Raw genomic sequence first — 18,541 nt, forward strand, 5'->3', positions numbered from 1 at the left:
GCACCGGAGTGTGTTGTTTTCTTCTCAGGCAGAATTTGAAGAAGAATCTACCTGAGTTTTCTTTGTATGATCTTAGCGGACGTAACTAAGATCCATTTGCTGTTCTCGGCCATTCTGAGGAGTGAGGTAACTTCAGATCAGGGGACAGCGGGCAGGTTCACCTGCAAAGAGGTATGTTGCAGTATATTATTTTCTAAGGAATGGAATTGACTGGGAAAATACTGCCAATACCGATATAATGTAAGTACAGCCTTAAATGCAGTAGTAGCAACTGGTATCAGGCTGATATGTATGTATGTTTACACTTCAGTATTCTGGGGAATGGCACTTCACTGGGAAAATACTGTATGCATATAACTTTTAGCCTAACTTGCAGTGTGAACGACTAGCAGCAGGCTTTTAATGACATTTCATAAGTTAGATTTTAAACGTTTGCTGGCATGTTAAATCGTTTAATTATCTGAGGTACTTGGTGAAAAATTGTTTTGGGCGTTATTTTCCACATGGCTGTCGTTTGTTTTAAATTAATGCAGTTTACTGAGCTTCCCTTACTGTTGTATGTGAGTGGGAGGGGCCTATTTTGGCGCTTTTGCTACGCATCAGAAATTCAGTCACAAGTCTGCCTTCTCTCCTTGCATGATCCAGGACGTCTCCACAGAGCTCAGGGGTCTTCAAAACTTGTTTTGAGGGAGGTAATCACTCACAGCAGACCTGTGAGACTGTGCTTTGACTGTGATAAAAACGCTTATATTTTCAATTGTTATACGTTTTTTTCTGATTAATCATCCATTGCTAATGAGTGCAATCCTTTACTAAATTTATGCTTTTACTGGGTAAATTTGGTTTTTATAACTAATCCGGTTCATTGTTATTTAACTGTCATAGTTTTTTTCTGTGCTTCTTAAAGGCACAGTAACGTTTTACATATTGCTTGTAAATTTAGTTGAAAAGTATTTCCAAGCTTGCTAGTCTAATTGCTAGTTTGTTAGACATGTCTGACTCAGAGGAATCTCTTTGTGCAATATGTTCAAAAGCCAAGGTGGAGCCCAATAGAAATTTATGTACTAATTGCATTGATGCTACTTTAAATAAAAATCAATCTGTACATGTTGAACAACATTCACCAGACAACGAGGGGGAAGTTATGCCGACTAACTTGCCTCACGTGTCAGTACCTGCATCTCCCGCTCGGGAGGTGCGTGATATTGTAACGCCAAGTACATCAGGGCGGCCATTACAAATCACTTTACAAGACATGGCTAATGTTATGACTGAAGTTTTGTCTAAATTGCCAGAACTTAGGGGTAAACGAGATCACTCTGGGGTGAGAACAGAGTGCGCTGATAATGCTAGGGCCATGTCTGATACTGCGTCACAATTTGCAGAAAATGAGGACGGAGAGCTTCATTCTGCGGGTGACGGATCTGATCCAAATAAATTGGATTCAGACATTTCAAATTTTAAGTTTAAGCTGGAAAACCTCCGTGTATTGCTAGGGGAGGTGTTAGCGGCTCTGAATGATTGTAACACAGTTGCAATCCCAGAGAAAATGTGTAGGTTGGATAAATATTTTGCGGTACCGACGAGTACTGATGTTTTTCCTATACCTAAGAGACTTACTGAAATTGTTACTAAGGAGTGGGATAGACCCGGTGTGCCTTTCTCACCCCCTCCTATATTCAGAAAAATGTTTCCAATAGACGCCACCACACTAGACTTATGGCAAACGGTCCCTAAGGTGGAGGGAGCAGTTTCTACTTTAGCTAAGCGTACCACTATCCCGGTGGAGGATAGCTGTGCTTTTTCAGATCCAATGGATAAAAAGTTAGAGGGTTACCTTAAGAAAATGTTTGTTCAACAAGGTTTTATATTGCAACCCCTTGCATGCATTGCGCCTGTCACGGCTGCGGCAGCATTTTGGTTTGAGTCTCTGGAAGAGACCCTTGACTCAGCGCCATTAGATGAGATTTCACACAAGCTTAAAACCCTTAAGCTAGCTAATTCATTTATTTCTGATGCCGTAGTACATTTAACTAAACTTACGGCTAAGAATTCCGGATTCGCCATTCAGGCACGCAGAGCACTGTGGCTAAAATCCTGGTCAGCTGATGTTACTTCTAAATCAAAATTACTTAACATACCTTTCAAGGGGCAGACTTTATTCGGGCCCGGTTTGAAAGAAATTATCGCTGATATTACAGGAGGTAAAGGCCATGCCCTGCCTCAAGACAGAGCCAAACCTAGGGCTAGACAGTCTAATTTTCGTGCCTTTCGTAACTTCAAGGCAGGAGCAGCATCAACTTCCTCTGCTCCAAAACAGGAAGGAGCTGTTGCTCGCTACAGACAAGGCTGGAAACCTAACCAGACCTGGAACAAGGGCAAGCAGGCCAGAAAACCTGCTGCTGCCCCTAAGACAGCATGAAGTGAGGGCCCCCGATCCGGGAACGGATCTAGTGGGGGGCAGACTTTCTCTCTTCGCCCAGGCTTGGGCAAGAGATGTCCAGGATCCCTGGGCGTTAGAGATCATATCTCAGGGATATCTTCTGGACTTCAAAGCTTCTCCCCCAAAAGGGAGATTTCATCTTTCAAGGTTGTCAACAAACCAGATAAAGAAAGAGGCGTTTCTACGCTGTGTACAAGATCTTTTACTAATGGGAGTGATCCATCCGGTTCCGCGGTCGGAACACGGACAAGGGTTTTACTCAAATCTGTTCGTGGTTCCCAAGAAAGAGGGAACCTTCAGACCAATCTTGGATTTAAAGATCCTAAACAAATTCCTAAGAGTTCCATCGTTCAAAATGGAAACTATTCGGACAATCTTACCCATGATCCAAAGAGGTCAGTACATGACCACAGTGGATTTAAAGGATGCTTACCTTCACATACCGATTCACAAAGAACATTACCGGTATCTAAGGTTTGCCTTCCTAGACAGGCATTACCAGTTTGTAGCTCTTCCATTCGGGTTGGCTACGGCCCCAAGAATCTTCACAAAGGTTCTGGGCTCTCTTCTGGCGGTACTAAGACCGCGAGGAATTTCGGTGGCTCCGTACCTAGACGACATTCTGATACAAGCGTCAAGCTTTCAAACTGCCAAGTCTCATACAGAGTTAGTACTGGCATTTCTAAGGTCGCACGGGTGGAAAGTGAACGAAGAGAAGAGTTCTCTCTTACCACTCACAAGAGTTCCCTTCTTGGGGACTCTTATAGATTCTGTAGAAATGAAAATTTACCTGACAGAGGACAGGTTAACAAAGCTTCTAAATGCTTGCCGTGTCCTTCATTCCATTCAACACCCGTCAGTGGCTCAATGCATGGAGGTAATCGGCTTAATGGTAGCGGCAATGGACATAGTTCCTTTTGCACGCCTGCACCTCAGACCGCTGCAATTGTGCATGCTAAGTCAGTGGAATGGGGATTACTCAGATTTGTCCCCTACGCTGAATCTGGATCAAGAGACCAGAGATTCTCTTCTATGGTGGCTTTCTCGGCCACATCTGTCCAGGGGGATGCCCTTCAGCAGACCAGACTGGACAATTGTAACAACAGACGCCAGCCTACTAGGTTGGGGCGCTGTCTGGAATTCCCTGAAGGCTCAGGGATCATGGACTCAGGAGGAGAGTCTCCTTCCAATAAACATTCTGGAATTGAGAGCAGTTCTCAATGCCCTTCTGGCTTGGCCTCAGTTAACAACTCGGAGGTTCATCGGGTTTCAGTCGGACAACATCACGACTGTAGCTTACATCAACCATCAAGGAGGGACAAGGAGTTCCCTAGCGATGATGGAAGTATCAAAGATAATTCGCTGGGCAGAGTCTCACTCTTGCCACCTGTCAGCGATCCACATTCCAGGAGTGGAGAACTGGGAGGCGGATTTCCTAAGTCGCCAGACTTTTCATCCGGGGGAGTGGGAACTTCATCCGGAGGTCTTTGCCCAAATACTTCGACGTTGGGGCAAACCAGATATGGATCTCATGGCGTCTCGCCAGAACGCCAAGCTTCCTTGTTACGGGTCCAGGTCCAGGGACCCGGGAGCGGTCCTGGTAGATGCTTTGACAGCACCTTGGACCTTCGGGATGGCTTATGTGTTTCCACCCTTCCCGGTGCTTCCTCGTTTGATTGCCAGGATCAAACAGGAGAAAGCATCGGTGATTCTAATAGCGCCTGCGTGGCCACGCAGGACCTGGTATGCAGATCTAGTGGACATGTCATCCTGTCCACCTTGGTCTCTGCCTCTGAGACAGGACCTTCTAATTCAGGGTCCTTTCAAACATCAAAATCTAATTTCTCTGAAGCTGACTGCATGGAAATTGAACGCTTGATTTTATCAAAGCGTGGATTTTCGGAGTCAGTAATCGATACCTTAATACAGGCTAGGAAACCTGTTACCAGGAAGATTTACCATAAGATATGGCGTAAATACTTATACTGGTGTGAATCCAAGAGTTACTCATGGAGTAAGGTTAGGATTCCTAGGATATTGTCTTTTCTACAAGAGGGTTTAGAAAAGGGTTTATCTGCAAGTTCTTTAAAGGGACAGATCTCAGCTCTGTCCATCCTTTTACACAAACGTCTGTCAGAAGTTCCAGACGTTCAGGCTTTTTGTCAGGCTTTGGCTAGGATTAAGCCTGTGTTTAAGACTGTAGCTCCACCGTGGAGCTTAAACTTAGTCCTTAACGTTTTACAGGGTGTTCCGTTTGAACCCCTTCATTCCATTGATATCAAGCTGTTATCTTGGAAAGTTCTGTTTTAAATGGCTATTTCCTCGGCTCGTAGAGTCTCTGAGTTATCAGCCTTACATTGTGATTCTCCTTATCTGATTTTTCATTCAGATAAGGTAGTTCTGCGTACTAAACCTGGGTTCTTACCTAAGGTAGTCACTAACAAGAATATCAATCAAGAGATTGTTGTTCCATCATTGTGCCCTAACCCTTCTTCAAAGAAGGAAAGACTTCTGCACAATCTGGACGTAGTCCGTGCCCTGAAATTTTATTTACAGGCAACTAAAGATTTTCGCCAAACTTCTTCCCTGTTTGTCGTTTATTCTGGACAGAGGAGAGGTCAAAAAGCATCTGCTACCTCTCTATCCTTTTGGCTTTGTAGCATAATACGTTTAGCCTATGAGACTGCTGGACAGCAACCTCCTGAAAGGATTACAGCTCATTCTACTAGAGCTGTGGCTTCCACTTGGGCCTTTAAGAATGAGGCCTCTGTTGAACAGATTTGCAAGGCTGCAACTTGGTCTTCTTTTCATACTTTTTCCAAATTTTACAAATTTGACACTTTTGCTTCTTCGGAGGCTGTTTTTGGGAGAAAGGTTCTTCAGGCAGTGGTTCCTTCCGTATAAAGATCCTGCCTGTCCCTCCCGTCATCCGTGTACTTTAGCTTTGGTATTGGTATCCCATAAGTAATGGATGACCCGTGGACTGACTACACTTAACAGGAGAAAACATAATTTATGCTTACCTGATAAATTCCTTTCTCCTGTAGTGTAGTCAGTCCACGGCCCACCCTGTTTTTTATGGCAGGTCTAAATTTTAAATTATACTCCAGTCACCACTGCACCCTATAGTTTCTCCTTTCTCGTTTGGTTCTCGGTCGAATGACTGGGTGTGACGTAGAGGGGAGGAGCTATATAGCAGCTCTGCTTGGGTGATCCTCTTGCACTTCCTGTTGGGGAGGAGTTAATATCCCATAAGTAATGGATGACCCGTGGACTGACTACACTACAGGAGAAAGGAATTTATCAGGTAAGCATAAATTATGTTATATATATATATATATATATATATATATATATATATATATATATATATATATATACACACACACACAGTACATACAAATAAACACACAAACACATATATATACAGTACATACAAATACACACACAAACATATATATACAGAACATACAAATACACACACAAACATATATATACAGTACATACAAATACACACACAAACATATATATATATATATACAGTACATACAAATACACACATAAACATATATATATATATATATATACAGTACATACAAATAAACACACAAACACATATATATACAGTACATACAAATACACACACAAACATATATATATACAGTACATACAAATACACACACAAACATATATATACAGTACATACAAATACACACACAAACATATATATACAGTACATACAAATACACACAAACATATATATACAGTACATACAAATACACACACAATAGGAAATCCTTACTTGACCATATCAGGATAAAACTGCTTGTCCCAGACACTGTACAGTGAGGTTGTCACATAAAGTCTCCTCCCATCCAGACTGAGCTGAATCATCTGAGGGCCACCATTAATCTTCTTCCCCTGATAAGCACAAACCATGGTTAAAAAAATGCAGAGATGGTGGAGTATAATAGAGGTAATATTTATGGCAGCTGGATGAGCTGGGGAGACTTTGTAATATTTGAGGTTTACCTTCACTACTAGTGGTTCAGGTTGCATTTTCAGCTCCTTGTCCTCCTTAACAATGACTTTACCACCTTTTACAATGCTGCCAGAGAGAAAGATCTGAAAACAAAGAACACGTCCGTAGCATCAACTTGATGTATTAGTGAGAATTTATAGAGTTAAAACATGTGAGCTGGGATAGGAACAAGGGAAGAGATAATGAGAGATGGGATAAACCGATTCCCAAACATTTTAGTCTATTAGCAAGTACATGGGGAATTTACTTTTTATTAGTCTTCATAAAATCCACAAACACTGCTATACAATGATTAGGTACCACAATACCTGGTACTACACTATATTGATACATCCAAAATACTAAAGACTTATACACAATTTAGTGATAACAGAAGAAACATATTTAGTTAGTTTAATGTTGAAAACATTCTAGGTCCAGAAGCATTAACATTTTTTTCTAAAAGGAATAGTCTAGTCAAAATTAAACTTTATAATTCAGATAGAGCAGTGTTTCCTACACCCAGTCCTCAGGACCCTTACTCAGGCCAGATATTCATTATATCTTAACTAGAGCACAGGTGACATAATCAGCTCACCCATCAGATGATTACTTCACCTGTGCTCTAGTTAAAGGGACACTGAACGCAAATATTTTCTTTTGTGATTCAGATAGAGCATGCAATTTTAAGCAATTTTCTTTTTTACTCCTACTCTCAAATGTTCTTCATTCTCTTTGTATCTTTATTTGAAAAGCAAGAATGTAAGTTTAGATGCCAGCCCATTTTTGGTGAACAACCTGGGTTGTCCTTGCTGATTGGACAGCACCAATAAACAAGTGCTCTCCAGGGTTCTGAACCAACAATTGGCTGGCTCCTTAGCTTAGATGCCTTCTTTTTCAAATAAAGATAGCAAGAGAACGAAGAAAATTTGATAATAGGAGTAAATTAGAAAGTTGCTTAAAATTGCATGCTCTATATGAATCACAAAATAAAAAATTTGGGTTCAGTGTCCCTTTAAGATATAATGAATATCTGGCCTGAGTAAGGGTCCCGAGGACTGGGTTTGGGAAACACTGAGATAGAGCATGCAATTTTAAGCAACTTTCTAACTTATTTCTATTATCAATTTTTCTTCATTCTCTTGTTATCTTTATTTGAAAAAGCAAAAATGTAAGCATAGGAGCTGGACCATTTTTGGTTCAGAAACTGGGTAGAGCTTTCTGATTGGTGTCTAAATGTAGCCACCAATCAGCAAGCGCTACCCAGGTGCTGAACCAAAAATGGGCCGGCTCCTAAGCTTTAGATTCAAATAAAGATAGCAAGCGAACAAAGAAAAATTGATGATAGGAGTAAATTAGAAAGTTGCTTAAAATTGCATGCTCTATCTGAATCATAAAAGTTTATTTTTTACTAGACTATTCCTTTAATTTTTCAAGCAGAGGATGCTGCTTTCTCCATGCAAAGTTTCCTGCTTGCCGGAAACAGAAGTTAAGAAGCAAGACCGCTTAAGCGTAAGAGCACTGCTCCTTAACTTCTCCGCCACCTTTAAGGTGGTGGACTGCAATGTGATGATTGACACCCCCTGCTAGCGGCTGATTGGCCTTGAATGTGCAGGGGGCGGCATTGCACAAGCATTTCACAAGAAATGTTGGTGCAATGTTAAATGTCGACCGCATTTAATAAATTGACCCCTTAGGCTTAATTCAACACATCTCCATTGTAAATGAGAAAGTCTTTACTAGACATAATTGCTTTCTGGATATGCTTAATAATTATAATTAATACTATGTCTGAGAAGATTAGTAACTAGGATGTAGGAATGATTCAGTATAAATAACACCATATATCTATAGCTACTAATACATTTGTTATGTTGGGATAGCGTCCAATAAATATTTAAAGCATGGTCTTCAAATGATGCAACCTGGTGGGAACTTCCAAACGGCGTTCCAGTATGGCTGCAATATTGTGAGCTGCTCCAGATATTAAATATCTGAGTTATCCTGTGTCATCTGTGGTGAAGCCTTACAGATATCAAGTCAATAAGTATTACTGCACAGTTTGAAGCCATATTACTATATGTCAGCTACGATATTCTGGAGCTAAACCTGAGGCTTGCTCCTCTAAATCTACCCCCCGCGGCAGCAAAGCTCCTCTCTGTCACAGCATAGTAACCAAGGTGTACTCTATTTATTTGAGAATTGAATGGCACTCAACATTCAAGAACTTGGAGAGACATTTTGAGTAATATTGGAGTAACACTTTAATAAGCTACACATACTGCTTGATACCAGCTTTGGTGAAAGCTTGCAAGCCTGTGCTAATAAAGATGGTAATCAGAACCCAGAGTTTATACAGAAGACATTTAGCTGGTATTGCTGTAAGGTATTTCTCAGGCTCTGTCAAGGAAAATTCTACAACAGAGAGCCCAGATTATACACAGTCTCTAGAGAGGCCAATACTAAAAATATGCAGAGAGATGGGAGAGCCTGGGCTACGCTAGAGAGCCCAAATTGTGTATGGGCTATGAAGGTAAAAAAAAACAGCATTGAGAATGTGTACAGAGGTGGGAGAGTTTGGATCCATCTGCTCTAGGTTCATTATTTACATGGAAGAGATCGGTGATGTAGTTGGAGCCTCTCGTGTTCAGTAGAACACTTATAGTGGACACCTATCCTTCCCTTCTCAAGTTGCAGAGAGATTATGGGGCTCAAAGGCAGAACAATGCAGTCTCTGACATTGCATCCTTCCCAGGGATTTTCCCATGAGAATCTGCGGGCGGAGATGCAATATTTTTATATCCCTTCTCAGGCAGATCTGATCCAAACATAGGTGTAGGCTTATTGTGTGGACGCAATTACAGCTCCCCAGTTATTTACTCTATTTAATATGGATTGCGGACCTTTTTTCTCAAGGTTGGTCAAATCTGCAGTAGTGAGGAATTGACAGTCTGGTGTGTCTTTTTGTGACAATACTAGGCTGAGAACTAGTTATAACTTATTATTTAGTTATTTCTTAATGAGGAGTCCTAAACTAAACTTTGTCTCTGTTAATATATATAATCCTGTTGAATGTTCATATTTATATAGACAGTGTTAAATAGGAGGCTGCTGCATTTGTCTGCTAAGACTATTTATATTAAAATGTTTTGTTTATTGCTTGATATCAGGTGCCATTTCTATTTTAAGATGATATGGTTTTTGTAAGATTTATATGGGCCAGTTTACGCTTCCACCTGTGTATATTTTCCCTTACTAGCAAGAAGCTGCTATAAAATTAACCATTATGGGGGGCGGAGCCTGGCCACGCAGGGACATGGCTGCTTAGTTCTTGGCTCTCATGCCCTGCGCCTGATGCAGACCCACTATCTTGGGAAGTAATGTACTAATCCAACTTTAAAACAGGGGCCATACCTCACGAACATACCCCGCACAGAACTGACCTCACAAGCGGATCCTCGGAAGCTTACACTGCGCTGCTACTGATCACGACCTGTCTGCGGCCTAAAACAGCACTGCGGCTCCCTGCGCTCCAGCCTGAACCGCAGTAAGGATCTGACATCAACCACCGGAGTCCCTCTTGCTCACTTTGGGACCGGTATGTTTAGAAGATTGGCCGCATAAGCTGAATCGGAAACCGGACAAGACCCGCTCATTCCTCTGCAACGGCACCGGCTGAGCTCCTTAACCTCCGCCTGACACCGGACCTTTGAAAACGTGCCGCAACAGCCACAGAACCCACAAATGGAGGTAAGCCTGCACTAACATGATGGGGTTGCAGAGAGCATAGATAATACCCCGAGATATTCCTGATCAGATACCTTAAGTTAACTGAGACTAAACAGGGGCCAGAGCCACGTGGGAGAGCCGGTCACAACTCCGTAGTACAGGATACACATGGGAGGAAGAGTGCTCCAGGCCACCCGCTTGTTTAATCCTCTATTATAACACCTCAATATAATAGGAGGAGATAGAATCCAAGCCGACAGAGCAGCGATATATACCCTAATGAGACAGCTCGATAAACCCACACCATAATACTTTAAACCCTGTCGCTACAGGGGACAGAGGCAGCTTTGCACAACCATAGTGTGAAGGAAATAAAGGTGTTGTTTTATACAGGGAGAAAACTTATGACCGGTGCATGACACAAGAACTTATTACCCTGACCCCGCAGTTCACATCTTGGCAAAAGGTGTAATCCACAAAGGGGAGGACACTCCCTTTTTCTTTTCTGATCACGAATCAATCTTCCCTGTGTGTCACCCCCAAAGACATACCACTTACTTTTGAAAGGCCTAGACCATACAAGCCCGCTTGTCCCGATCTCACTCATAACACAGGGGGCAATAGCACTGTCTCTGGCACTAAGGGGTCTTTCTCTGTCTATATTTGTTTGACTCTGCTGACACTACAAGCCCACTCACTATAGTTTATACTCACGAACCTCCTCTGCACCCATCCCTACCAGGTTACAACATTCTACCCCCTGCTCTGCCCCACAGGAGTACTACCTCTGCAGATTTAATCTTCACTGTATTAAATATATTACAGAGAGGAGTAAACATATATACCCACAGCTTAAAATGTCTCTCAGGAAAAACACTAAAGGGGAAAAAGGACTTAAAAGTACTAATCTGACCAACTATCTCAAAATGGCCGCCTCTGGCTCTGACGCAACGGGAACTGAAAACCCACTCGCTGTCCCTCCCTTGACAGCTGCTGATAGTGCGACATCAGATACACGTCCACAGGAATCATCACCTGTAGAGGACCTCAGTGTACACTCCACCAAAGCTGACATTAATATAGTGCTATCTGAAATGAGATCCCTCTTTGGGGATTTAAAAAAAGACTTTCATCGAATTAGCCAACAAGTTGGTGTCTTGGAGGGAAAGCAGGAAAATATGCAGGCACAGATGACATCTAACACTCAAAGGGCTATTGAACAAGAAGGAGACATCCAATTCCTGTTGTCCAGGGTTGAAGACCTGGACAATAGAGGAAGACGCAACAACCTTCGGATAAGAGGAGCCCCAGAATCTATCAACAACTCGGCATTAGAGGGCTATTTGCAGGACTTGTTTCGGACTATAAAAGGCACTCCAGGCTCCCCAGACATTCAGATAGAAAGAGCTCATCGTGCCCTTAGACCCAAACCGTCCCCTAAAGCTAATCCAAGGGATATAATTGTGAAATTTTTGTGCTACAAAGATAAGGAAGAGGTATCCCAGAAAGCACGATCTATCAAGGACTTCACACATGCTGGCATCCCCATCCAAATATTCTCTGACTTAAGTCAAATAACATTACAGAAAAGGAGAGATTTAAAGTTTGTAACCAGCGCACTTCAAGCACACAGAATTCAATATAAATGGGGTTTCCCTGTCTGCCTTATCGCTACCCGAAATGGGAAACAAGCTATATACAGAACTCAAGCAGACCTACAGGATTTCTGTAACATCTTGGACATCAACATACCTACCCCTGCAGGGGATTCTTCTGCTAGAAGGGACCAGAATGATTAGATCCCCCCTTCCGTCTCCTCCAAAAGAGGGGTCCATTGGGACTCTAGACTGGAGCCTTTGAGTTGATGTTATCTTCTGCCCGGCCTTTAGATTAGTGCTATGTCCAGGGTACCTGGAAGGCTCCCCATCATTAACATGGACTCTTACGGACGATTGCACTAACAGGTAGTAATCAAAATGGTACTTTGCTACTAACTTCCTAGATTGTTATCTATGTTATGTTCTAATTGTTATGATCACATTGTTCCTTATTTTAGGTTTGAACCTCATTTTATGTGAAGCTATTTTTTCCCTTTATCTAAGTGCCTAAGTGCCCTGCAGCATAAAACTCTGTGTTCTATGGTCTTGCCAGCCCTGACGCATACACCTATACAATAATGGTGCGTTGTGCTGCAAGTAAATATCAATAGACAACCATACTGGGGAAACCTTGTAGTGGAGGTGTCTGCTCTCCCGTCATATCGGGGGTCTTTGCCGCAAGTATATACTAAGGTTGTATAGTTATCCATCAACCAATAATTATTTAGGGTGACTCATTACTATGCCAGTGCGATTAGGTAATATGTGTATGAACCATGATATGCACGAAATTGTTTTCTCCTTATCATTACGTATCTTGTCGCGGGGAGCCACAGATGGCTACCTGGAGCAGACTGCACCGCGGACATGTCAGTACTAACGCGTATACCTATACGATAATGGTGTGTTGTACTATAAGCTAATAACTATAGTCAGGCATGGGTAATATTTTAGGATATGATAATGCTTCTATCTATGTTATAGTGATCTACCTTACCACCCACCTATGTTAGAATTGTATATTGTTCTATTAGTTTATATCTGTTCAAATTGTTACATGTGTTATACTCTCACTGATATTCCCGTTGTGCCATGTGGTCTAAAACCGGCACCATGGTATAACTGAAACTGTTTTATCTCCTTATTATGTACCTTTCTGTCCCATTACACAGAGGTTAATGTATAATGCTATTGACGGCCCTGATGCAAAAACCTATACAAAAAATGGTGCGTTGAGCTGCAAGTTACCCATTAGGAGCATTTACGAGAAGGGTTTCATTTATTTAAGTGTTATTTTTTCAAATGGATACCTGTTATGTACTATATGTTAATCTTTCACTATGTACCATATCACCCTTTGACACCCCTGGCCTCCCTTAAAGACCCCCTACGGGCGGGTTCATACAACTCTTCCTTTCATCCTTTATCTACATCACTTTTCTTCTCTTTTTTAAAAAAAAAAGAGAGGAGAAAAGCCTGCATCGGGTGCAGGGATACAGATCCCTTAATCCTTACACTTTTTCTCTTTCGCTTACTTTAACTCTGATTTCCGGCCGGCCACTCCTGGTGGAGAGCTGTCCGACTCTCATTTATTCTAATCTCCCTTTCTTCTCTGGATAAATTATCCAAAAGCTATTTCCTAAACTAAACTACTTCTTTTCTCTCCTCTTCTCCTTTCCAACCCCTTTACTCCTTCCCCCTTCAAAACTCCTTCCCTCCTCCCCCTTTATTTTATTTTATTTTTTTTTTTATTTTTTTATTTCCCCTCCTCTTACTCCATCATGCCTTCAAATGGTTCACACATTTTGACTTTTATGACACTAAACACCAAGGGCTTAAACATCCCAGAAAAAAGGTCGCATTTAATTCGGGATAGCATTCGCGCCCGCTGCGATATTATATTTTTGCAGGAAACTCATTTCTGCAGAAGTAAAGAACCTAAATGGTTTAACCCTAAATTCCCAACCTCCTTTTTCGCCTCTGGGCCTTCAAAGAAAAATGGAGTAGGCATTCTGATAAAGCACTCCTCCCCATTCTCTCTTATACACATAGAAAGGGACCCAGAAGGCCGTTACCTGATTGTAACAGGCACGCTATTTAATAGACTGGTTACACTAGTTAATGCCTACTTTCCGAATCAGCACCAGAACAAATTTATGACCACTCTCACTAACAAAGTCCTTGAACTCCGTAAAGGAGCTCTGATATTAGGAGGAGACTTTAATGTTCCACTTAACCCTATATTGGACACTTCTAAAATGTCAACCTCAGTCACCAAAAAAACCCTCCGACAGTGTAATGCCAGATTGGAGGAGTTGGCGGTTCATGACACCTGGCGTGTGCTTTACCCCACTAGGCGTGACTATACCTTTTACTCCCACCCACATGAAGCATACTCCAGAATTGACTACATCTTCACGGACCAGTTGACCTTAGCAGGGGTTATAGACACCCAGATACTTCCCATGACTTGGTCAGACCATGCCCCAGTCGTCTGTAAAATACAATGGCCTTCAATACCAGACAGACCATTTGTCTGGAGATTTGATGACTTTATGATGAACAACCAACTGATCAAAACCCAAATTGAGACAAAATTGACGGAATACTTCCACAATAACGAAAATGGAGAGGTCCCGGACCACGTTGTCTGGGAGGCGCACAAATGCATGCTCAGAGGGGAGCTAATTCAGCAGAAAGCTTATCACTCCAAACCGACTAGACTTAGATACACGACTCTCCTCAAACAAATTAGGGAATTAGAGCCCAGGCATAAACTGACTCCTTCAGATCCCCTGGTTACACAAGAACTTATGCAGGCCAGGAAAGACATTCAGGATATACATGCTAGAGAACACCAAATACTTGCATTAAAACTACAACAGAAGTACTATGAGTCCGGAGACAAACCCGGAAAACTCCTAGCTAGGGCTTTAAAGAGGAGACAAGCCAAATCCCACATCCATTCCATATTCAATCATCACAATCAACCTTGCTCAGATAGTCCATCCATAGCCGAGGTACTTAGATCATACTATCAGAACCTATACAACTTACAAAAAAACGATCCTCCTCCCCATGACAGCGATGGGATACCCTTCAGATCCCCTGCTGACTCTTACCTTGACTCTTTGTCTCTCCCGGCTCTGTCTGTGGAGGAGAGAGATAGCTTAGACACTGCCATCTCTGTAGAGGAAGTGATCAAGACCATAGAAAGCCTACCAGTAGGAAAATGCCCGGGCCCAGATGGTTTTAGTGTAAAATACTATAAAAATTTTAAAGATGTGTTGTCCCCCCGCTTAGCCTCCCTGTTTAATAGTATTGGGAACAATCAGGACTTCCCGTCATCCATGCTCCTTGCGCATGTTACCACCATCCCGAAACCGGGTAAACCAACAGATCGGCCTGAAAATTTCAGGCCGATCTCTCTTCTTAATGTAGATTTGAAGATATTTGCTAAAATTTTATCATCAAGACTGAATAGGTTCTTGCCACAATTAATCTCCCCAGACCAGGTGGGATTTGTCCCTGGGAGGGAAGCCAGGGATAACACCATAAAGGCTGCCCTCTTAGTGAACTACGCGCAACTTAATAGCATCCCGTCGGTTCTTGTTTCCACTGACGCCGAAAAGGCTTTTGACAGGGTTAGCTGGGATTTCCTTAAAGCTGTCCTGTCAAAAATGAACTTTGGTCAAGCCTTTGTACATAAAAATTTTTCTTTATATTCGGCACCAACCGCTCAGGTAAAAATTAACAATATTCTATCTGACCCCTTTAAAATTTCAAATGGGACACGTCAGGGATGCCCCCTGTCCCCCCTACTGTTTGCCCTATCAATAGAAGCACTGGCGCAAAAAATCTGTGACAACCAGAAAATATCTGGGATTAAAATAGGAGACCATGAACACAAGGTCTCGCTATATGCAGACGATATCCTCCTTTCGGTGGCTAACCCATTAATCTCTATCCCAGAAATTCTTCGAGAATTTGATGAATACGGTAGAGTTTCTAATTTTCACCTAAACCATACCAAATCAGAAATCCTAAATATCAATCTGCCCCAGACGGAATTATGCCGATTATCGGATATATGTAACTTAAAGATTAAAACACGGACACTCAGATATCTAGGAATCAACTTAACCCCCAAAGTAGAGACCCTATTTGAGGCCAATTATATTCAATTAACCAAAGCAATTATAGGAGACCTTTCGTCTTGGAAAAACAAGAAAATATCATGGCTGGGCAAAATTGGGGTGATAAAGATGAATATTCTTCCCCGGATTTTATATCATCTCCAAACTCTCCCGATCCCATTTCCTGGTCAATATCTATTAAAATTACAGGGACAGCTAGAAGACTATATCTGGGGGGGTACTAGACCTAGGATTTCCAAAAACACTTTATACCTACCTAAGGAAAAGGGGGGCTTGAGCATTCCAAATCTCTCAGTATACAAGAAAGCTATTAATCTCCAACAACAGGTGGAATGGTGTGCCAATTCTAAAGATAAAGTGTGGGTCCAAATAGGACGGCACATACTGAGAGCACAAAATGTGGGTTCATTAGGATGGATTTCCAATAAAAACAGGCCCAAAGTGGCCATGCAATATCCACTTCTGAGGGAATTTTTCTCAGTATGGGACAAATCCCTAGTAGAATACCCTCACATCTCTTCCAACCCCTCGCCTCTTACTCCCTTTGTCCAAAATCCAGATATCCCTTTTTCCAATATCCCCCAGATAGCTCTAAATAAGACACAACTAGATCAAACAATGTTCCACAGGCTAATCTCAAATAAAAAACTTAGAGAATTGGGGGATCTGTTGGAGTCGGGCCTGAGCATACCATGGTTCTTCCATAGACAGCTTCAACATTATCTGCTCACACATAAAAGAGCCGACGGTATGTTAAGACAATTGACCCTATTGGAGTCATTATGTTTACTAACACACACTCCTAAACATTTGATATCCATTATGTACAGATTACTGATATCTCATAAGGACTCTCACACACCTACCTTCGTTAGGCAATGGAACAGGGACCTGGACCACACCCTTACAGACACAGACTGGCAAAAAATATTCCACAATCACACCAAGGCCTCAGTCTCGGCCAGAACATTAGAATCCAACTATAAATTCTTATCTCGCTGGTACCTTACACCAGTCAGGATCAAAAAAATATATAAGAAAACGGATGGTAAATGCTGGAGAGGCTGTGGAGAGGTGGGTTCTATCCTCCACATTTGGTGGACATGCGGACTGCTAGCTACATTTTGGACGGCAGTATTGGACATAATAGACTCTAAACTAAACATTACATTGCACAGAGACCCTGGCCTACTGTTGTTCCATAGACTGCCCAAACTTACAGAGAAACCTAAAAAACACTTACTATATATCATGCTAAATAGTGCGAAAGCTCTCATCCCTAAAAACTGGAAATCAAACAGAATCCCTCAGACCGCTGACTGGGAAGCACAAGTGGATAGACATTTGTCATTGGAAAGATTTAGATACTTGAGGGAAGACAGGGTTGAAATTCATGAATACATGAAAGAACTCTGGAGACCATCGACTAGATAAGTCCAGGATATCCTACTCTCCTCCGCACCAATACATAGATTAGTCTTTTAAACCCCCCCCCCACTGAGTTCTCCCATAGACAGCTATCCTCCCCCCCTGAGGATTTTTTTTTTTTTTTTTTTTTTCCCTCTCCCTCTCCCTACTAGTCCCATGATGAAACCCCCTCCTTTCCCCAACCACAGATATCTCTCTTTCTTATCCTTCTCTCTACCCTCTCCTCTTTCTCTTCTTTCTTCGTATCTTCTCACTAGGACGAGCATCATTGTTTCTGGTGCACGTCATAATCCAAATTAATAATGTTGATTGATGTCTTCATTTAACCAATTCTTATCATGATCACACATTGATGTTATGTTGAATGTCTTACTTAACAGACTCCTGTAATATTTGTATATCTCATTCTGTGATATTGGACACTGTGACATGGAGACATTTTCATTGTGTATTGTATTATACTATCTTTCAATAAAGCTTTTTCAAAAAAAAAAAAAAAAATTAACCATTGTGGTGTTGATACCATATTTTAGATGGTATTTGTGGCCTTATGGAAGCCTGAGCAAAATCAAATAGTTATTTTAATCGCTGTGTCGTAGGCAAACATTCGGTATCAATTGTGCTCTTTAATGTATATGGGCTGTTACTTATCATAATCAGAATTCTATAGTTCGTAACCTATTTGGTTTTTAAACTTACAGTTTTTGTTTTTTTCTAATTGTTTTACCAATGTTACTTTCTTTAAATAGATATGTGACTGGGTCCAATAGTGGCCTGTTTTGTTTTTTTCCCCACTTTCATCTGATTTATACTTGGGGTGGTCTAAGAGAAGCCATTTTTTAACATTGGGGTGAATTCCGTTCATTATAAATGTTGATATATTCATAGGGGATAATTAACCATAACTTATTTAGAAAAAGTTAGGTTTGTTTTACGTTGTATTTTTCTATCTATTGACCACTACTGTATTGGTTATCCCATTACATAATGTATCTATGATATGTCTTTCTGTAAATTTCCAAGAGTGCTTGGATACGTTTGTCTTTCAACCTCAATAAAAAAAAAATAATAAAAGCGGCAGACTGCCTAAATCAGCTATTTGAATTGCAGCATTTTGAAAGCCTTGGATACACAATTCGCTTTTTGGCCTCTCTACAGAACATGG

The 18,541-nt window shown here is 41.5% G+C and overlaps 1 protein-coding gene across 1 annotated transcript in view; it reads right to left on the bottom strand.

Moving 5' to 3' along the window:
* The window catches only part of LOC128650188 (methanethiol oxidase), a 72,443-nt gene that overhangs the window by 15,920 nt on the left and 37,982 nt on the right, over positions 1 to 18,541 (bottom strand). Inside the window, exons 10-11 of the mRNA XM_053703936.1 lie at positions 6,476 to 6,568; positions 6,246 to 6,364 (exon numbers count right to left, since the gene is read on the bottom strand). Coding sequence (XP_053559911.1) covers positions 6,246 to 6,364; positions 6,476 to 6,568 — 212 coding nt within the window. The remainder of the gene's footprint in view (positions 1 to 6,245; positions 6,365 to 6,475; positions 6,569 to 18,541) is intronic.

The sequence above is a fragment of the Bombina bombina genome, chromosome 1 (genome assembly GCF_027579735.1).
Source record: "Bombina bombina isolate aBomBom1 chromosome 1, aBomBom1.pri, whole genome shotgun sequence".
NCBI lineage: Eukaryota > Metazoa > Chordata > Amphibia > Anura > Bombinatoridae > Bombina > Bombina bombina.